Below are 21,819 nucleotides of genomic sequence, written 5' to 3'. Positions count from 1 at the left end.
ATTTAAGTATTTTAAGAGAAAAGACTTTCAGATTTACATCTTATAAATAATTTTTATGTTCAACTTAAACTTGCTTGTTTAAGGTGACACAGCTTTGACGATACTGCTACTGATGTGGATGTGGGAGTGTTGAGTGTTTACACAAGCATGTGTTCTAGTTTCTAGTCCAGGCTGCTTTGACATGGGCTTAATTATAGGGGTCTGTTGCTGACAGGCGAGCAGCTGATGCTGCCTGACAGCCTAATGACAGAGAAACACACTCCTTACCTTTTCACCGGGAACTCCCATCACCCCAGTTATTCCAATTAGGCCAACTGGACCCTGGAGAGAAGGAGGAGAGGAAAGGAGAGAAGAAGAAAACGTGTTAAACACAAACACGTCAGGAGAAAGTAGTAAGGGTTGCTTCCCAGATTGCCGTGATGCAGAGAATGTAAGACGCTTCAGGTTCCAGTGAAATGTTTCTGTAAGTCTTGGGTGAGTTTCATTCAGCTAAAATGAAGTTTAAATAATAGATTTAGAGTGCTAAAAATATTAGAAAAATCATAAGCACAGTCTGAAAACCTAGCATTTTCTTTAAAGAAACTATTAACCTAATTCATTTTTATACTTTTAGAAATGTTAGAAAAAGTTGTGGACAAATACAACCTAACAACCTAACCTTGTGTAACTGGAAATCAAAAAATTTCTTCAGTATAAAGAGCTAATAAAAGATGTAAAATAAAGTGACGCTACACAGAAAAGAAAAGAAAGGTCTAGTAAACACATTTTTCCACTAACCAACCTATTTCGATAACAGCTCCAGAACTGATTTACAACACATCTGATACTACTTAAAGAGGATTATACAACAAAGTTAGAAATGTTTAGAGAATTAATGAGAATGCTGCTTTAAATGTTTATCTAGTAAAATGGAAAAACAGGCGGACAAGACGAGAAATTACGAGGTTCGAACAAGGACTCTGCAACAAGGTTTCCCAAACTTGTTAAAATGTTCTAGCACACTTCATCTTAAATATTTTATCAGCTATTGGCTCAGGACATCTAAAAGGTCATCCATAAACTTGCATCTCACCTCTCCTTATGATTTTATTGAAGATGGCGACTAACTCTAACTCTCCTTGTCTCTGGACTCATATGTTTTGTTCCTGTGGGTTAAGTTGCATTGAGTGTAATTTGTTTGCCTTTATAAATTTTAGATTTTCCTCCAAACACTGCAGTTTTGAGGGAGAATTAATTCAGCTCTGCACTGGTTTCATTTGAATCAGTGACTTTACACAGACAGGCTGGGAGCTGCAGCAGTTTTTACAGACTCTCTGCTACTTTTCTTCAGTCTCTTTGCTAAAACTGGAAATCTGAGACTTGGTAGATCACATCCTATTTCTATGTTTAGTCTGGATGTAAACTACAGTAATATAAAATGGAGGTGAGGGCCACAATTCTTATAGTTTACAGCACCAAAAGTACTTGAGCAAAACTAAGACAGTGCTGGGCTCCACTCATTTTATGATGTCATGGTAATATTTCATATGCTGACACAATTACAGACCAATATGAGAAAAAATATAGTAGTCTGACAATAGTGGCCTCTTTACACTGTACAGAGTTTTACTGCACAGTTTGATTTATAGTGTTCACACAGTGAACACGCATTCTCATTGTGTAATCACACTTCATTTATTCCTGTACCTCAGTGTGTTTACATTGAAAGCTGTAAAAAAAAAAAGAGCCTGAGAATGAAACAAACTAGTAGACAAGAAACAGGCCGCTAACATAAACACTATAAAGCTTTGTTCCTTTTGCAATTCTATAGCTTCGCCAAAACGTCTGACAGCTATAAAATGCCACTCATACATCATCACCGTAGAAGGATTAACCTGCTGAATTCATATAAGCACCAGTTGACGGTGAAGACATACAGCCTGCAGATGGAGGAACAGGCACAAGGTTGATCTCTGATCCCTTAATCTACACAGAAAGTTGGTGACATGGCAAATTGATCTGAATTACTCATTGTGGGGGTTCTGTGGTTCGATAGTCTGGTTGCTTAGGAAGCCTAATGTGGATGACAGAAGTTGTAATATAAGCGTTAGGGTGTTTTCACACCTGATAGTCTGGTAAACTCAGTTCAATTGAGGACCAAAACCCCACCCCATTGAAACATTTGTTAAATTTTCAGTTTATGTGGTTTGCTTTCACATTGCACTGTCAAACGATCCAACGCAACTTAAGTCTTTGCAAAATGTAAACAAAAATGGAGTGGAGTAATATTTTAGCACTTGTAGAAATTCTCTTTTGTTTTGGTAAAAGACCATCGCTCTCTCTCTCTAGCGTCAGACTCTTATTTAGGGCGCATTTACCCAGAATGCCCTGTGCTGTGATTTGCTTCCTGTATTTGTAGCAGCTTTCGGTCCACTTGCATCCACATCTGCATTCAAACCGCATCAGAGTTTACTTCCACCGAGACCTAGGTTTGTAGGAGGACCAGAGTTAGCTTTTTTGGTCCAAGCTTGCCATTCATATTTCCCTAAACAAACCAAACTTTCTAGGCAAACGAACAAGAGTTTGCATAAAGTGGGTCAAATAGGACATTATTATTAGATTCATCTAAGTAGGACAGCGTGCAAGTCCAAGCAGGCTGACATGTGCAGACGTACTGCTGACTTTAACAATGCTGCATAGTGAATCTTTTGTGTGTTGTGGTTCTAAAACAGTTCCAAGCTCCTAGTAAAATTTCACTTGAAACATTTTACAGATAAGGAGTCACTTAGTGAAGACAGGTGGTATTAAAGCATCAAGGCATCAACCCTTTCTTAGTTTCAGTCACATCTTATTTATCTGAAAAGTGATGATATGGGATTCATTAGAGCCAACATATGTTTAAGAGTTTCTTTCTCACTGCATAGCTCCATGGTTCCTGTTTGGCTTCAAAGGGCCCTCTGTTCAGTAAGTGCTTAATGCCTCTCATATGTGCACAGCAACAACACAGTCCAGCTTGCTTGGCCCAATTGGTTGCCTTTCTATCCCCAGAATGCAAATATTAACATTAAGGGGCCTACTGGAGGGACAGGTCTTCTTCCAATGTTCAAAGTAGTTGTATTTGTGGAAATTTCACAAAAAGAGACAGAGCCCAGTTCTTGTTGTAAAACTCTAAAATCTTAAACAGATATATGATTTGCATTAATTTATGTAGTTTTGGAGACAGGAATAGGATGTCTGATTAAATTTTGTGAGGCAAGATTGAAACATTAGAAGGTTTTGCAACTTACACAGCAGCTTCACTTTAATTCAAGCAATTAGAGGCGTGGGAAAGTCTTACCGGTGGTCCAACTTTTCCAACATTGCCAATGTCCCCTTTTTCTCCCTGCAAGGAGCAAACATCAAACAACTTTACTATTTAGCTACTGTAGTTAAAGAGATCTCTATAATCAGTCCACTCCTAATTTGGCAGTATGCTCACAGGATATTAAGTGTAAAACAGGACACACACATGGACTACACAGGCCTGTGAATAATTTGGTGTTCCATGATGCATTTCATGATGACGACCATGGAGGAAATAATTTTCCCTCTTAATTAAGTCCATCTTTACAGCACAGACTAAGTGTTTAAATGGCTGGAAGTCAAAATAAGCACAAGATAACCATAAAAAGACAGGTTAAGAAGAGAAACTCTAACTATTTTAACGTAACTTCTTGTGATTGAGTTTTAAAGCTTATCAATTAATTGTTGCCTATTAAACACAACAAACACACAAATTGTCAATAAATTACTCTAAAATAAAACAACCAGAAGAAACATAAAAAAATATGTCTGACATAGACAAGTCAGTAGTGAGGAAAACATTTCCAGCTGTGGCGTAGCTGTGTGGCATCTTGCCAAATTGGTTGGCTTCCAGTTGTAAGAGTCATGTTTGATGCCAAGCACTGACACAAGGCAAAATCCACCTCTGTCATTTAATACAGAAATTAAAAAATAAATGAATGAATAAATCATTTAAAACCATGAATGGATAAAATATTCACATACAACTTTACTTTTTATTACCAGTGTGCGACTTTAAATTTGACTATTTGTCTGTCTTAGATCAGTAAATGATTAATTTTACTTGGTAACTGTCAAATAGGGAATACTTTTAATGCTTACCTACACCAACATCATTTTTGCAAGACCCCAAATGCTGATGGCTTTGCAAGCTCTTAGCAGCTTACAACAGTTGAGTTAAACGGAGGCAAGCCTGTGGGTGGATCTTAAATCAACACCTTAAATCCATTGCTTCCTTCCTTCAAGAGATCAATATAAGTACAAGTCCAATGAAAATGTCTAGTCAATCATACCATTCAGGAAGTAGACCGGTTCAGAGTAACAGATGTGAAAGAGTTTTGACTCAAAATGTCCATTTTAACCCCAGAACAAAAGCAAAACGATGGTGAAGGAAACTTGTAAAATGTCTTTTTACCACAGAGAAATGATTCCTCTACTGACATGACCAGCAATGCCACTCAGACAGGAAAAAATCATTACTACAAAAGTAACATTAAAAGCTTGATTATACTTTGCAAATGCACTAAGGGACAATAAATTTGACATCTCCTGTGGTCAAAATGGAACTTAAATTTAAGTGTTTGGAAATAGGCTTTTTTTGGCATTTGAATATGCTTTATTAATTCCAGAGGGAAATTCATAAAAAGAGATCATTTACCAGAATAATCATTGTTATATCTGCTATGATAAACAGGGGCATTTTAAAATGTCATGATTTTGACTGTGAGAAATAGATATGTGGTGGCAGCATTATGTTGTTGGTATGTTGACATCACAGGGACATATTATGGCAAAACTTTAGGAGTTAAATTTTTGACACAAATGGGCATTTCAAACAATGACTTGCAATGATACACTTAAATTAGTTATAATGTGGCTGAAGAACAATAAACTTCATGTGTGGGAGAGGAAATCACATCACCCGGTTTTTAGTCTCATATAAAATGTTTGGCCTGTTACATAAAAATTTGGACACGGCTTAATAGTTGTCATTAGTCATCTTCAGTTGCAAAACCACAGAATGCCAAATCAATAACACAACTAGAGATTTTAAAACAATTGTTTCATGACACACACACACACACACACACACGCACACACACACACACACACACACAAAAAGTGTGACATAAAGGCTTACCAGTAGGCCTTCAGGTCCAGATTCACCTGCATGACCTTTCCTCCCAGATCTCCCCTTTATAAAAAGTGGCAATCAAAAGAAGCGGTGCTGTTTATTTAATATCATCCAAAATCTAAACTGTTTACATACATATGTGCACAGTTAGATGAAATTTCTTACAGTTGGGCCAATGCTGCCAGGTGGGCCGAGTGGGCCTTCATCACCCTGCATAAACACAGTACAGTCATAAAAACAAAATCATTTGTAACATACAGACACAACTGCATATCTTTAAGTATGAATAATTAATGTTAAAGGACTAAAAGAAGCACACTTAATAATATAAAGAAATGTGAACTTATTTTGCCCACCAGTAGAGCTTAATGAACAAAAATAGCTCCGCAATACTAATGCCAACCCAGGCAATAAAGTTGTCATCCCGTTTCCTGTAAGTCAATGTAAACAGAACTAAGAGCAAATCTCCATATTCATTAAATTCTCTAAGACGTCTAGTAAATCCTAAGAGGAATTACTAATACCAAACTGGAAGAAATTCTAATGAAAAAGATCTGCAATTCAGTTAGCTCGTACTTCTGAGTAAGGCAGGTGTTGGCCAACTCAGACCCTTTGTGAATGTGTGCCAGCTCAATGCTTTCAACACAGCATAAAATAGTGTTTGTGTGTGTACACATGTGTGTGTGCTGTACTCCTTCCAAACGTTTCTGTTCACTTTTCCAGGACTGGAAAAATTTTCGAAGTAGTTTTTATATGCATCCGATTTCAAATTATAACTTCACCTGGTGGAACATGCCCTGCGATCTTTCAGTAAAAATGTCTTCCACTCAGATCTAACTCCAATATGACTTTTACCTTGATGATCGATCAAGCTTTAGTCTAATATTTTCCATTTCTGTGGAGCAGTGAAACAGGAGCAGAGCAGAATATGAGATATCTTAGCTATTTTAAGTGTTGAACCATCTCACCTGTACTCCTGTTGGCCCTGGTGGGCCTTGGAGCCCTCTCGCACCTTGTAAACCCTGCAACACAACCGAACTTGCAATTACTAACAATTAGGTGAAGTAAATGCTTCATTTGTGGATGATTTGAGAGTTGCTACCTTCGGTCCAGGTGGGCCATTAGGGCCTGGAACGCCGATGTCTCCAGGAAACCCCTTACAAAAAGTATTAAAGAGATTACAGATGCTTGGACAAATTTATACTCCATTTAAAAATAGCAAGTTTTAGTTGGGACTACTGACAGATTGAAAAGTAGCCTAGGCTTCCAAAATCTGTTAACAGTCTTCTACAAAGTTTATGTATAAACAAAGACTGTAATGCCAAATAGAGCTGACTGAGATTGAAAACCTTAATGCAGGATTGTCCTGGCACAATCTTTAATTTCCATCTAGAGCCGCATTTGTTGACATAATTTCAAAGCTAGGGTTACTGTAAAACAAAATAACCCATAAGAAACTAAAACTAGCTAACTGATTTAACTGTAATGCCTTTGTCACACCATTGTGTATCTAGCTTGCTTTCCTTTAACACATGGATATATAGAGCTTCAGGTGACTAATACTCTCCATTGTATTATCTTTTGTGTGTTTGACACTGTAGTGTGTGTGATGTGACCTACAGATAAAAACGTTTCTGTCATGGGTGCTGTAACTTTGTGACTCTAAATGAACTCCGCATGTTTTAAAAATATCCCTAAGAGTTACATAGATGTTGTGCCAATGGCCCGATGATGTAACTCTCATGCTATGCTGTGCAGATGCTCTGTCTACGCTATGACTTGCTAATTTAGTTTGCCGAAGGCTGTAAATGGCTGACACATCACAGGGCTGGTTGTGTGTTTTGACTGATTAAAGAAACATTTCTTGACCACTTCGGTGAACTCTAGTGGTTGAGTTGTTCAGCGGGTAAAATAAGAATTGAACACATAATTTTGCTCAGTCTAAGTGTTTCAAATGGAGCCAATTACAAAATTCAAACCAGATGTCAGTAACAACCCAGTAACCCAGTTATCCACACGAGCAAAGAAAATCAAAGTAAAAATAATCCGCACATGGAATTAAGGATAAGAATATAGAATGACAAAGCAAATAAGTACTAAATGCAGTAATTATTTAGTACTGCATTTAGTACTAAATAAATGTACTAAATAAATATAACTTGAATCTTCAAGTTATTTTCTTGGCAACTTCAAGATGTATGAAGAAATTAGTTGCAATGCTCAGGTGTGACTTTTGGCACATTCTTCCACACAACTGTTTTAAAATCTTGAAGATTTATATTGGATACAAGCCAGGTGTTTGTATCCATTCTAGCAGATGTGATTTCTTTGTTTGAACCCAGTTAAGTTTCAAACAAGACACAAGACCAAGGACCATAAGTTCCTTGGCCTTGTGTTTGGGACTATTGCCGATCCACAAGTCTTTCATCTTCAGATTTTTATCAAAAATGTCCCCATGCAATCCTCTAGTCTTTCTTTACTCAGTTATTTGCAGTCTGTCAATATCAAGTTAAATAACTAAATAAAACCAGACAGGTGCACAAACCTTTCGCTCTTTTAATTATCCAGAACTAATACCTCCAATTTTCAATAAAAGAATCTGACTAATAAGCTGCAGAAGCTGAAGCATGAGAATTGGGTTCACATTTTGATTTTATTCTAAATTTAAACTTGATTTTTAATGCGGATTGAACTCTGCCTTTTGAACCTACATTTTAACATGAAATTATTTTATGGGGTACTTTTAGGTGAAGCTAACTTCAGATGTTGAGCTCTCTTTTTAAGCAAAACAGGAAGGTTTTTGTTATTTTTCTCTCCTTTGTTGTCGTGTAAAGCCATCTGTTTTGCATGTGAATGGTACCAGTATTATTAAACCTGAATTCCCTTTTTCGTCATTGGAATCCGGAAAGAGGGTAGCTGTGAAAATCAATATATTGTTTATGCTCCAATCCCACAACACACAAAAGTGAAGACTTAACAAACTCAATATACTTTTATAGCTGTTAATGTTTGGACAGACACACAATACATTTTTCTTTATTCAGCATCTTTCACTGTGCCATTGTCTAGTCCTAACCTGAACTCTGTCACTCATTTTTTTCAGCATGGAAAAAAAACATGGAAAAATGTTTCCATGGTAAAAAAATATATATATATATTTGCATCTTCTCACCTTTTGGGTATGTAACTATGCCAACACTAATGGAGCAAAGTATCACTGTGGTGTGGACTGACAGGATCCCACAGAAGCTACAATAGCAATAATGCTTCTAAGCTTATTATGCAGCAATAAATTTTAAATAAAGAAATTTATATCTTTAGCCAGATGCTTCTTCAAAGATCACCACAACACCCTCAAAAATAACTCTTAGTACTGGCAGAGGAGTTACTTTAAAAATATCAATCATTTCCTTTAACATTTTGCTAGAATTTTTTCATATCACCATTCTTTCAGTTTTCAAACAATTAAAAAAAAAGTATAGTGCTATATTTAATTCAATGGACTCAAAACAGTTTGACTTTAGTTCTGCTATTATTTCTCACTTTATACGTTAAAGTGTGCTACACCTAAAACGTATCACATATTTACAGCACTATACACTAATATATATTTTTTAAAAAAAAACATGTATATCATTCCTACCTCTGGTCCCGGTGGCCCATGTGGTCCTTGTGTCCCAATTTCTCCAATTCTACCCTTTAAAGCAAAGTATATATAATATATATGTATCACCACATGATAAAGCTGAATATGACAATGTTCAAATGTGAATAAGGAGCACAGTTATATTCCTATTTCTCTGAAATTAGAGAACAAATAGACAGAATTGAACTCTGACAAAAATGAACTGTTCATTACTCCGGTGGGTTTCTGCATTGACACAAACGTTAGTTAGTAAAAACACATTCAGTAAAGTGATTAAGTTTTTCATCACAGAAATAAAATAGAGGTTTCCATCATCAAACTAAATCCCTTAAATCTTCTCAAAACCTGGCTGAACATCAAGTCCTCTTTGTAGTAGTTACTCCGAAGTCTTAATCTATTCTACTTTGTATCCTTAAAATGATGCCACTTTTTCCAGCAGTGATCTTTATGATTAGGTGTGATTAAAAAAACAGGTACATTGATAATGTAAACAAATAAGCCATGGATGTCCTGATTTGATCTCAGGTATTAGACTGAGATTCTCAGGATGGCTTTGGGAATTACATACAAAACTCAACTTCTACAATTGTGTCACCTGCTCTCCTATAAAAACAAATGAATTTTCTTGCTTTTTCGAGAGCAATTTATAAAAGTCACACATTACTTCCTCCAAAATGATATTACAGTTTTGCAAAGTCCTTAGCCTCACTGCATAACTGCCTAAGACATATTTTGGCCAGATCTCTGCAGATCTGTACACTGCTATATCACCCTGCCTAATTGCAATCTCCTCAGCCTATCAGAACACTTATTGCAGTCCAAAATCCATATTTGCTTAAGTCTTTCCTTTGAGCTAGGCTTGCTTAAAAATTTGTTTCTTCTTGTTTTCTGAAACATCAAAAATATGGCTTAGTCAGTTATGCTAATAGGCTAACAAAATTATCTTTAACAGAATTTTCATAAGGAATATGAGTGTATTTCACCCAAAATATGATGTTTTTATATAAGTGGCTGCTGTTTTCTGTCTAAGTCACTCACTGCTACACTTTTCACCAACACTGCTAGATGTTGGACAAAGATCTTATGTAACACTTGTGAAATTTGCATCTGTCAAACCAAAGCACTGTGTTTGTGGGTTTTGTAGTCTCTATATATATCAGGGTCTGGTTTAATCTGACTCCAGCATGTTTATGCCGTTTTCATATTTGACACAATGACAGGATCTGCCATTATTTATATAAGGTAATGAAATAAATCATATCTTGGGTAGGTGGAAATGCTGGAGCTCATACATGGTATTGAATTTGCTAACTTTAAGAAAGTAATAGACTAGGACTTGGTATGATCAATATCTACTGTTAAATTAGTTGGATCAGTATTAAGGACAAACATCATAATTAGGACATCTCTTAATTAAACTTCTGTTTCGAAACTCACAAAATTATTGTAGCCATTATTGTCACCTTGTTCATCACATCTAAGTCAAACCAGTAAAAAATGTCCCAAGTTATAAAATTGCCAGACTAAACATATTCCCTAACAATTAAAGAACCCTCCCTCCCATGGAGAAGTGGAACGTACCGGTGGTCCTGGTTTCCCTCTGGGCCCAGCAGGACCAGGAAGACCAGCAGCACCCTAAAACATACAAACACAATCATCTTCAATTGGTTTTGCTTTGTGTGAGATTGCAACATTACAGCAGAATGCAAGTTTGATGACATTTGCAAAGACTTTCATATTTTTAGGTTTTCCATACATATGTAATGCATATAAATACAAACAAATCAAAGCGGTTTCATTGCAGACATGTCATTGAATTTTACGTCTCAAATATATCTCTTTTCCACAGAGCGGTATGATACGGGTCAGAGCGGTTCGGTACACTACTTTGTCTGTTTCCATAGTAAAAGCAGCACAAACAACCGACCTGTACCGCACCATTCCTGGACCCCCTTCAGTTGTGCAAAATGATTTATGCATTTAAATCAAGCCTCTGGGTCCGTAGAACAATATTAAGGTTAGGGTGGAGCTACTGGCGTCACACATTACAGTGCATTGATTGGAGAACAGAAAAACGTCACTGCTTGTCGTCGCATTAATATGACGCAACATTTGGCGTTTGACTTTAACCCCCCCTGCCTGCAGTGGAAACGTTCTCCTGAAAACACCGGATCATCAAAAAGCATTCTGCATCACACTGACCTGGGCTGTACCACTCATGACTGCAAGGCGCAAGTTTCATCTTGACATAAGTCACAAAATTCAGAGCAGTTTTAGAACTTGCCACTTCTTACCTTGTCACCATGGTAGCCCATCTCTCCTGGCTCTCCCCTTTGACCCACTTCACCCTAGATTTTACAGTATCACACAAGATATAACACAACACTAACCTGTCATAGTAATCACAATATAACAAGTTAGAAATAAACACAATTCTAACACGAAATATTTGTACACTGCACTTTATATTCTATATTTTAAACTTTGATTATTTCAATCCTTAGTCATCCCACAAATTTATCTGAATACACATAATCGACTTGTTGCAAAAAGCTGCTAAAACCCAAATAGTTTGCATAAAACCCTAAAGTCAAAGTGCTTTCAGTCTGATGTCACATTGGAGGTTTGACCTGGACAAATAATTCACTTTGACATCAGCTTTGGTTTGCTGCTCCAATCCCTCATTTTGTTTTTACTATTCTGGCCTTTTTGTCACAGTTTGTGGTAGAAGTTGTGTTGTGTATCAAACTGTCAACAGGGTAGTTGCAACTGGTGTAGTTACATGAACTGAGCTAGTGGAATATACAACACATTCTCACTCCCGACTCGTCATATATTGACGAGTTGGGACGATTTCTGACCATGCGTCACATATTGACGACTTGGGCAGGGTCCTTCAGCGTCACATGTTGACGATTTGGGAATGTCACATGTTTTACATGGATTTTTGACGCGAAGGGTTCTCGTAACTGCTGCCGAACTTTCAAAACCCAACGATTTGGTTAGGTTTAGGGCAAAAATTACGGTAAGGCATAGTGTAAAACCCCTCGCGTCACATATTGACGCGAAAGGGTACCCTGCGCGTCAACATGTGACGAGGACGGACCGTCCCATGCGTCAATATATGACGAGTTGGGAGTGAGAATGGGTTGGAATATAACACACATATTCACAACAATAATATAAATATTTAAATCACCTTATCACCTTTCAATCCGGGCAGGCCGACGTGTCCTGCTGGGCCCTACAGCAAGAATATAAGAAAAGAAAAAAGTTAAAAAATAAACTATCAATAATAAAGTTGACATTGAGGTAATTGTTTAGCATTTGCACATTACGTTTTTTGTTACTAATTTATGTCTTAGATCTTATCATCTTTACCAAATGAGACTTTTTTAAAACACAGTAATTAAGTAACTGTGCAATAAGTTAAATATTTACTAGATCAAGCTACCTGAGGTCCTGCCATACCAGGCAGCCCTCGTGGTCCCTCTGGCCCTGGATCCCCCTGTTGGAAGAAGAAAATAACGGAATTTGCGTTTTCAAAACTGAAAACTAAATTCACGTGCTCTTGATAAAAAACCCAAAACTTTTACTTCAACTCTTTTGGCTACACAAATGCAAACATATTTTTTGAACCCAGAGAAATAAGCGGAGATAATAATGTATCCATCTGTTTTGGATGAGCCTGCGGGCTTCCTTACTCACAGCCCAAACATCTACACCAACCAAGAGGCTTGGATTGAAAACAACCAGAAAATGGAGCTAGACCCCCCCACAAGAGAACAATTGTTAGTAATAAAAATGGTGCCATGATATTGATATTGAACCCTCCATCCATTTTGGCATCTCTGATAAACATGTCTAAATAGTCTCAAAATATCAATCAACAAAGTTCTTACTCTGACATGATGCTACTGTAATAAAGTCATGTTTTTATCATGGCTAGTAAGCATGGAGGGTAAAGTATGCATCTAAATCAAGCCTCCAAATATGATTTATAAATAGGCTAATTGGGTACCTACAGTACATGAAACAGATGAAACCTTAATGTAGTTCTATGTTTCAAGCTCTCAAATGAAAATAAAAAAATAACAGTTACCAACAAAGCATTGAAGATTAAGGCATTAGTGTCTTACATCTGAAACCTGAGAAAATCTCCCAGGAATTAGTTTCCTCATTTTGTGTATTTCCATAATCATGACTTTGTTAGTTTTTATTTGATAAACCATATGATCTAACTGTAGCTGCACCTTATTGTTAGTATTTTTTACTAGTTATGAACTGATTTTGCTCCAGTGATTTCTATTAAACACACACACACCCACACACACTGACTTCTCTATATTCTCAGTGTAAAATAGTTTGGCCTCTTTCTCCTATCTCAGTATCTCCTTGATGAATTGGTCTTGACTCTGTGACCTGAGGGCACATATCTGGACTGAAGAGCAGTGCATCATTGAAATATGCTCTCCCACTCATGCTAGTGCTAACTGTGCACTTCAGAACCAGCTGGCAACTTGTGCAGCTTTGAAAGCAAAAAATAAATAAATCAGCAACATTCAGTGTGCTTGGAATATGCTGTTATAAATTATCTTTTTCTAGTTTATTTTGATTTCGTCTGCCATAAGTATTTTATGCATAATACTTGTTAGAGAGGGACGCTATGAAAACAATTTGTCTCTCAGTCTACCTACAGAAATAATTTAAATAGGGAGCTACAAATAGTTACAGTATGTTGTGATCATTTTTTAGTTTGAAAAAACTAAAAAATTGTGTACACAAGGTTGAATTCATTCAAATAAATGCATATGCATAAAACCTCAGCACCCACACTAATATTTTGTTCCTTAGCAAACACACTCATGACTACACCTCACATTTTTGAGAACTCTGGACCTCTTCTGTCCAATCAGTATGCAGGAAACCGTAACCCTAAACAGCTTCATGATGCACATTATGGGTCCTGGTTGTTATGAAGATCTCATGACCTCAAAATCCCAATTTGTGTTGCTACTGTCTTCTGTCCATGTTTAAATTCTAATTGTTGTACATTTTCATCGATCATTAACCCAGTGGGAACTTCAACAGATCCCACTCAGCGTGATCTCCGTGTTCCTCTTGCTCTCATGTGGGAATTTGATGTCTAGAGATGTCCCAATATTTTTACCTCATTTCCTTTTCTCATGATGCAATCAGTCTTGTGAAGTGCGCCTGCAGCAACAACCCAACCAACATGATGCTGCCACCCCCGAACTGCACAGTTGAGTTAGTTTTCTCTCATTTGCAAGCTCCATCAGACTCCAGAACACGTCTCCAAAATTAAGGTTGATTCACTTTCAGAATGTAATTATTGAGGGTTCTGTATATTGCTATTGGAGTAATGGCTTCTTCCTCACTGACTGGCCTTTCGGTCCACGTTGGTACAGGAGTTTTTTTCTGATGTTTAATGACACCCTCTCACCAACTTCAACCAGAATCTTCAGAAGATTTTTTGATTTTGTTCTAGGATTGATTTGATTTGACATTTTTACTTGTACCTAAGTATTGGAATGAAGCACCTAAAGGGATTTAGAGATTTTGCCCAAAGATAATCTGATCTTATTGAGCTTCACAATTCTGGCATAGGAATTTTAGTGTATGTAAGCTTCTAAATTTGACAAGATTAATGAAAAATATACAAAAGACATTCAATATCTTTTTACAATTGGGGTATCTTGCAAATATAGCTATTTCTGTTTATCATAACTGACCCAAAACAGGAAAGTTTAGCTTAATTTAATGTTAAACCATGAAAATAAAAAAAAGTTTTTATATAGTTTTTATATAATTTTTATACAATGTAAGTTTCTGATTTCGGTGGTGTCTTTCAATCTAAACTATAAAAATGTACCAGTGTGAAGAAAACGAGACAAATATCATACTCACCCTCAAACCAGGAAAGCCGGTAATACCAGAACCACCAACAGGCCCCTGTTGAAACATCATAGCACAGGACATTTTCAGAAACATTTGACAAACATACATATAATATTAATCTCAAAAGATTTATTTCCCTGGATCATGCATTTTCCTTTTGATTTATGTTGCCACTAATACCAACAAACAATAATAATAAAAAAAGATGCACTACTTTTGATAAGTTATAATGCTATGGTCTATGCATTCAACTGTAAATAGACCCCTCTTGGGCATTAACAAACATAAAGATAAGTGTGCACACTTTAAACTTAACATTGCTTATCTTAAAACCACATTTTGTAAAATTAAAGAGTGTCCTACAATACAAGATGATAAAAGCAGAAACAGATTCTCAAACAAATCTGAATCCAGTCCAGTAAAAGTTCGAATCCAACTGGAGAAATAATGTTCAGTCCAGAAGTTGGGTACTTAAGCAGGGAACCAATAGAGTAAATGGAGTATTAAAGGAGCATTTTACTTTTACAGCAACTTTTTAATTTCATCTGAGATTTGTAATATATACATTTTTAAATTCCAATCCACAGGTACTTCAAAGATTAGCGTTCTCACCTGGCTGCCATCTGGACCAGGTGGACCCCTCTCCCCGACTTCTCCTACCACACCCTGTGGAAGAAGCAGAAAATATACCAGAAGTAAAAATATTAATTTTACAAAGGAGGACACACCTTGTTTATTCCATTCTTTTTTGCATAAAATAACAGTTTAAGTCCCAAATATATGAGACCTACACTTCTTTTGGCCACTATGCAATAAGGGAAAGACAAGCAAACACACCACTAAGAGGAAGATGATGTTTAAGATGAAAGTTTAAATTAAAACAGGCTAATTTTAGCATAAAACACACTAATAGCCCAAACCCAGAAAATGTATTTATACGTTTTACAATGTACCAGAAATTATTTCCAATTTTAGCCCTAGAAAACATATGCGTACCAAAATACACCTATTTTAACATATTTGTGGATCTAAATCGCTTCACTAGTGTTTCTAGGATGTGTTCACTTTAAGTCCAACAATCTATTGGATTTCCCAGACTAATATAGAGAGAACTCACCTGACCCTCAAACAGCTAAAAATAGATAAGTACAAAAAATATTATCAAAAACAAACTGTATTACGTGTCTTCCTTTTGGGCCAGGTTTTCCAACAGGACCAGGAATGCCCTAGAAAATAATACCAAGTAGTTAATCAAACCTTCCAAGGCACCAGACCTCCGTGACCCTGCAGGGATTGGCAGGTATGATCAACGGATGGATGGAAAACACATCACTTCTGCAGAGATATCCATATAAGAAATGCATCTCAGTAAAAGTCAAACGTATATAAATGTGCAACTCTGGAAAGAAGATTTATACTAAAACTGAATTATTATTATTATTATTATTATTATTATTATTATTATTATTATTATTATTATTATTATTATTATTATTATTATTATTATTATTATTATTATTATTATTATTATTATTATTATTATATCATATTTTTCCAAGTGAGCATTTGCTGTTTCTTTCCCAGCTTTGAACTGAGAAATCTGGACTTTGGAGCACAAATCAGACACAACACCTTGAATAAAACCCCACATAATGTGTATGTAAACTGCTAATTTGATTAAGTTGAAATGTCTTGATATGGCAAAAAAATCAATTATCCTATTAGTCACATCATTATGCATATACAAGATGACATAAGTAAAGTTTTTCAGAAAAACTCTTTAAAAGTTTGACACGGTTATAAGCAGACAAAATACACACCTTCTGCTTTTTTACTGTCTGATATTAAATCAAAATAAAAATCTCCTGAGTTAGGTCAGTTAGTATTACCAGAATCATTTATATTCCCTATATGCCAAAATAAAAAAATGAAAGATATTCTTTTAACGTTCTTTAAATTCAGAGTATGTGTATTCTTCTTCCACAAGCTTTTCAGAAAGTTTGGAGTTCTGTTCCTCCTTACGGATCAAACAGGTTTTTCAGAATGCAGGTTCAAGCTTCAAGCTTCTCGCTATCAGAACTTTACATGAACAAGCTCCTGCCCAGCTACATCAAAGTAGCTGCTAGCCCTTCATGTGGTCTTGCTGGTTTCTAGAATATTCCTGGCCCTGTGATTAAGGCCAGCTGATTGAGCATCATACCAAGGTAATGACAGAAGGACACAGAGCTTTTATAACCATTGCCCCTACATGTGGAGAGCCAATGATATTTTTTCAAAAACTGTTCACACTCATCTCTTCAAGCTTCAAGCTAATTTTATTTCTATGTTTTCTTTTTTCTTTGGACTTTTTATGCTTTTCCTCCAAATGTAACGATGATAAAAAACACACACACAAAAAAACATCCGTTTCACTTTCAGAAGACCACAAGACATCGCTCCAAATATTAAGAACATCTGAAAGCGTTTGCAAAAGTGCAATCTGGGTTTTTTTATGTCCTTATTCCTTTTCATGTTGCACCGCCATTGTCTCTTTTCTTAACAGAACATTCCCATTTTGTTTGTACTGCTAAATCATTATCTGAACAAATAATCCCACTTCATGCATATTAAATTATACCAGAGTTCCTGATATCTTAGGTGATTTGTTTAGCTGTTTTTATGATGTCACAAAAGAAAGCAGACTACTTTAGGTATTGCCTTAAAATAAATCCACAGGTGTCTCTAATTATCTAAAATGTTGTGAATTAACCTGACAATCCTGTTTAGTAATTTTAATACATGTCACTTTCTGAATTTTAGAAAAATAATAACTACAACATCTAAAAACATACTATTGCTCATTGTTCTGGCTGTTGACAAATGGAAATGACTTAGCTAATGGTAATTTACCTTATAAAATGGCAAAAATTTAGTCTGATTACTTGACAGATTGTGAAAAAACCTTGTATTTTAATGCATGTATGAAACATGCACTACTAAAAAGATAATACACTTACTTTCTCCCCTTCCAGCCCTGGTGGTCCAGCAACGCCAGGAGGCCCAATGAAACCCTAAAAACAACAATTTCATATCATAACATTGGGATACATTACATGAATACTTTTAAACAATATTTAATTGGGAAAAAATTAAAACTAAACTTTTTTATTGCAGATATAAAATAAACCTGTTTTATATTAACAAAACATATTCTTTCAATTAAAATTGAATGATTCTTTAAAAGCAATGAAATTTTGGTTTTACAGCTGTTGGTTAACGCTAGCCAAAAAGTAGTACTTATGAGCATTTGGAAGTAATTTTTAAACCATGAAACAGTGCCTAAAATATATGTGACAGGGACAGTTGTTCTGAGAAAGTGATACAGTGACAGAGGAACTGTCTCTTCCTGGAAATCCTTTGTAACATGTATTGGGAAGCCTTTAAATTATCTGTAATGTTTCATGTCCAAAGCACTTCAGGACTGTTTCCCACTCTTTTATTTCTTTGTTAAAGGGAAAAGGAATAAAGAAGAAAAGCAAGAATATTTTGCTCCAGAACTTTTGTTTTTACATAATTTAGTTTAACGGACCATGAGCCCGTTAAACCCGATGAGCCTCAGATTAGTCATTAGAAGCACATTATGACGACTGTGCAATACGTAAAGCTTCAAAGTTAGGATACAGCTGCAGCCAACAGTGACTCATATGATCATAAAGTGTTTTGTGAAAACACCCACATCACTGGAGCACATCTTTCCACCTTACAACAAAAAACCATTATTGTTTCATTGGGATTCTTGGTGACAGTTAAAGACAAAGCCACAAAGAATCATGAGCAGACATGGAAATTTTTGATTTTTTCAACAAGTAAAAATCTAAGAAGTGTGGTTTGTTAATGTATTTAGCACCCTTGAATCTATACTTTGTAAAATTCTGGGTTTTTTGCAATCACAGCTGCAAGTCTTTTGGGGTATGTCTTTGGCGTTGCACATCTATGAAATGTTTGCTCTTTGATTTGACTGGGCCACTCTTACACATGTATATTTTTATTCTAAACCATTCCATTGGAGTAACAGTTGTGTGTTTAAGTTTATTGCTCTGCTGTTCTAATCTCAAGTCTTCTGTATCCTTTAACGCATTTCCTTCAACAATTGTTCTGCATTTAACTCTACTGAGATCCTACTACATAGCAATAGCAGCAGCATTGTGCCTAAAAGCTAAAAATGTTTCATCTGACCAGGTCTTCATCCACATGCTGACCCTTCCTCCAATTCGGGACATAGCAAATCATAAACAGGATACTTAAGCAGAGTGCTATCACACTGCTAATCAGAAAATTATGAGACTGCCTGTTTGATTTTGTGCTGAATAAAGGATATTACGAACCAATATCAATATGTTTCTTTCCTTTATATGCATTCAAACACAAATGGAATGTTTGCACTGGTTTAGTGAAATACAACCCCTCAGAAGAACTAATGAATATTGTCCATATTACTCCATTTTATCTGTAATAATAACCGTATTAGATAATGAGACAGATTTGCTCTGTGAACTCTAATTTTCCCAATCGGAATTCCGACTTAGTGGGCGTTGTTGTTGCTTTATGAGTGGGAAGTCAGAAAAACACACGCTTATACAAAGATAGACTATATTTATAAGTAAGGAAGCTTCTGAAGGTAATATATTGCACATAATATTATTCAGAGAACCTAATATAAATACACTCCACACTTTTCAGATCTTCAGGTGTGCATGCATTTGTCACATTCCTTCCGCTTTACGGTGATATGGTGCATTGTGTTGGTCCGTTACAAAAAGTTTAAGAGGTATGAATACTTTTGCAATGTACTGTAAACAAAAAGCTTCAGAAAAGGAAAATAATACATTGTTGAAAGCAATACACAATGGTTTGACAAACTGCTGCACAGAAATGTTCTGTATCATCTTTGTTCTTTTTATGCATGTCAGTGTGTTTCTAACGCGCCATGTCTCTTTCTCCTACACTTCAGCCTTATCAAAGCTCTTTCTGTCCTTTTCCCCATGCCAACCTCAGCCTGACGCTGTAATCCCAGCTATCCTCTTTCTCCCAGTTGCAGTTTTCCACATAAAGTCCCTTTCTCTCACCAGCTCTTTTAGCCATCCTCTCTGTCTGCTTTCAGACTTTCTCTAATCTATTTTTCCTTTATCCTCTTCTCCTCCCTCAATTTTCTTGTTTTTATGATGGGGGCATTCCTCTGTGAAGAATGAACTACAGTTAGAAGAAAAAGTGAGGCTTCAAAGCGACAACCCGATGTCACACTAGCCCTCACATGAGGACTCCCCTAAGGCAGTATGATGAAAATGCGAGTCTTATCCTGATCTTTTTCTATGGAGCACAGTTAAGCACCTGACATCGTCCTGATCCCTTCAGGAAATGAAGTGTTTAATCCAAAGCTGTAGAAGAAAAGAGGGCAGAATGGGAGCGGAAAGCTACTTACACGGACACCTTTAGGTCCGGGGCTACCTTGTGGCCCAGCTAAACCCTAAAAGAAAAACAAGGTTTTGATCAACAAGAAACATTTTTGAAGAACAGGCATCCTCATTATCAGAAAATGTCATTATAACCACACTTAACACACACTTATATATAAAAAAAATTGCTATTGTCAGCTGGATGAAAACCTGAGAGTATATCGGCATTCAAATCATTTAAATTAAAATCAAATGAGAATGTAATGAGTGTAGAGAACAGCAGAGCAGATGATATCAGGGAAGTTTTACTGTAAAATGGATTCATGAAGAAACTTTTTTTGTGTTTTTCACTGCACCTGCCTGCCAGGGTAACCTGCAGCTCCAGATTCCCCAGGAGGTCCTGGTATGCCCTTCAGTAAGAAAAAGAGTGAGAACAAGAGAGAGAACGTGAATGAACAATGAATGAGATTAGGTGGAATGGATGAACTGAAAGAGGAGAAACACAGGCTTCTGCTGCTGCTGTCTGCAAGAATAAAACACACACTGTTCAGTCCAGACAACCCGTCTGCTAACTGTTGCTTCCTGCAGAGCTCCAACTCGACCCGCCCCCTCTTACTGTCTTTTTTTTTAAAACTAACCTCATTTGTTAGCATTTTGACAACCTGGAAGGTGTTTCCATCAAGGACAAGTGGGATTTAAACTGAGGATAAAAGAAAACACTGACTGGATTGTGCAAGCCGATGTCCTTAGATTCACACAACCTGTCTGAGTTTTGAGAGTGTACAAACAAATAAGTGTCTGCATGCATTTTTACTTAAATAGTATCATTACAAAATATAACTTGATATCAAATAAGGAAGAGGCAGCAGTTTAGCATAGTAAGAAATACTGCCACCTAGGGATGGGAGTAAGCAGTCACATAAAGCCGATGTTTCTGACCATTTCTGTGGAAAATTAGCAACTGTGCTAAGTCACAATTGTGCGTCAGTGCAAAGAAATGCAGGGAACTGTTCATTTTGCGTGAATTTCCATGATTAAGGAATCACAGAAAATCAAAGGGAATAACTGGAATTCAGTCTGAATTAAAAATGATTACTTACTTGTTCCCCTGGTTGGCCAGGTGTGCCTTGATAACCCTTAGGACCCTTCAAAATTAGAACAAGAAAATATTTTTAGCATACTTTAAAAAGAAAAACATCAGAGAACAGTTTACAAGTGTGTTCTACAAGAACCTCAACAGTTTGTGGGTATTTGTTTATGCATTGCTGATAGATGACTTGAGCCAAGAAAATATTCTAGAAAATGCAAAACGTTTTACAAAATTATAGAGAATAAAGAAAAAGAATATTGAACATAATACATTTCCAGCATAGATAAAAAAAATAAACAATAAATAAAATAAAAAATACCAAATTAATAACTTCCTTGTCCAGATATATTTGATCATAAGTACTAATGTCAATCAAGTGACATTAGTACTTGACTGACACATATAGGGATATGTGTATTTATGGTGTTATGCCAGGTTTTGTACAGACAATTTTATAAAACATAACCCATTTTCAAATGCTCTACATAAGCTATTAATAAGCTTATATAATTTATAAGCTAATTTACAGTCTATTTTGTTTTGACGTAATTGTCGA

The 21,819-nt window shown here is 36.1% G+C and overlaps 1 protein-coding gene across 1 annotated transcript in view; it reads right to left on the bottom strand.

Moving 5' to 3' along the window:
• col24a1 (collagen type XXIV alpha 1 chain) overlaps positions 1–21,819 on the bottom strand; it is an 86,391-nt gene that overhangs the window by 34,731 nt on the left and 29,841 nt on the right. Inside the window, exons 8-25 of the mRNA XM_023340042.1 lie at positions 21,274–21,318; positions 20,530–20,583; positions 20,200–20,244; positions 17,738–17,791; positions 15,923–15,967; positions 15,354–15,407; positions 14,751–14,795; positions 12,277–12,330; positions 12,022–12,066; positions 11,117–11,170; positions 10,404–10,457; positions 8,820–8,873; positions 6,279–6,332; positions 6,145–6,198; positions 5,342–5,386; positions 5,183–5,236; positions 3,317–3,361; positions 268–321 (exon numbers count right to left, since the gene is read on the bottom strand). Coding sequence (XP_023195810.1) covers positions 268–321; positions 3,317–3,361; positions 5,183–5,236; positions 5,342–5,386; positions 6,145–6,198; positions 6,279–6,332; positions 8,820–8,873; positions 10,404–10,457; positions 11,117–11,170; positions 12,022–12,066; positions 12,277–12,330; positions 14,751–14,795; positions 15,354–15,407; positions 15,923–15,967; positions 17,738–17,791; positions 20,200–20,244; positions 20,530–20,583; positions 21,274–21,318 — 909 coding nt within the window. The remainder of the gene's footprint in view (positions 1–267; positions 322–3,316; positions 3,362–5,182; positions 5,237–5,341; positions 5,387–6,144; positions 6,199–6,278; positions 6,333–8,819; positions 8,874–10,403; positions 10,458–11,116; positions 11,171–12,021; positions 12,067–12,276; positions 12,331–14,750; positions 14,796–15,353; positions 15,408–15,922; positions 15,968–17,737; positions 17,792–20,199; positions 20,245–20,529; positions 20,584–21,273; positions 21,319–21,819) is intronic.

The sequence above is a fragment of the Xiphophorus maculatus genome, chromosome 9 (genome assembly GCF_002775205.1).
Source record: "Xiphophorus maculatus strain JP 163 A chromosome 9, X_maculatus-5.0-male, whole genome shotgun sequence".
NCBI lineage: Eukaryota > Metazoa > Chordata > Actinopteri > Cyprinodontiformes > Poeciliidae > Xiphophorus > Xiphophorus maculatus.
This window is presented reverse-complemented; position numbering and strand designations above follow the sequence as displayed.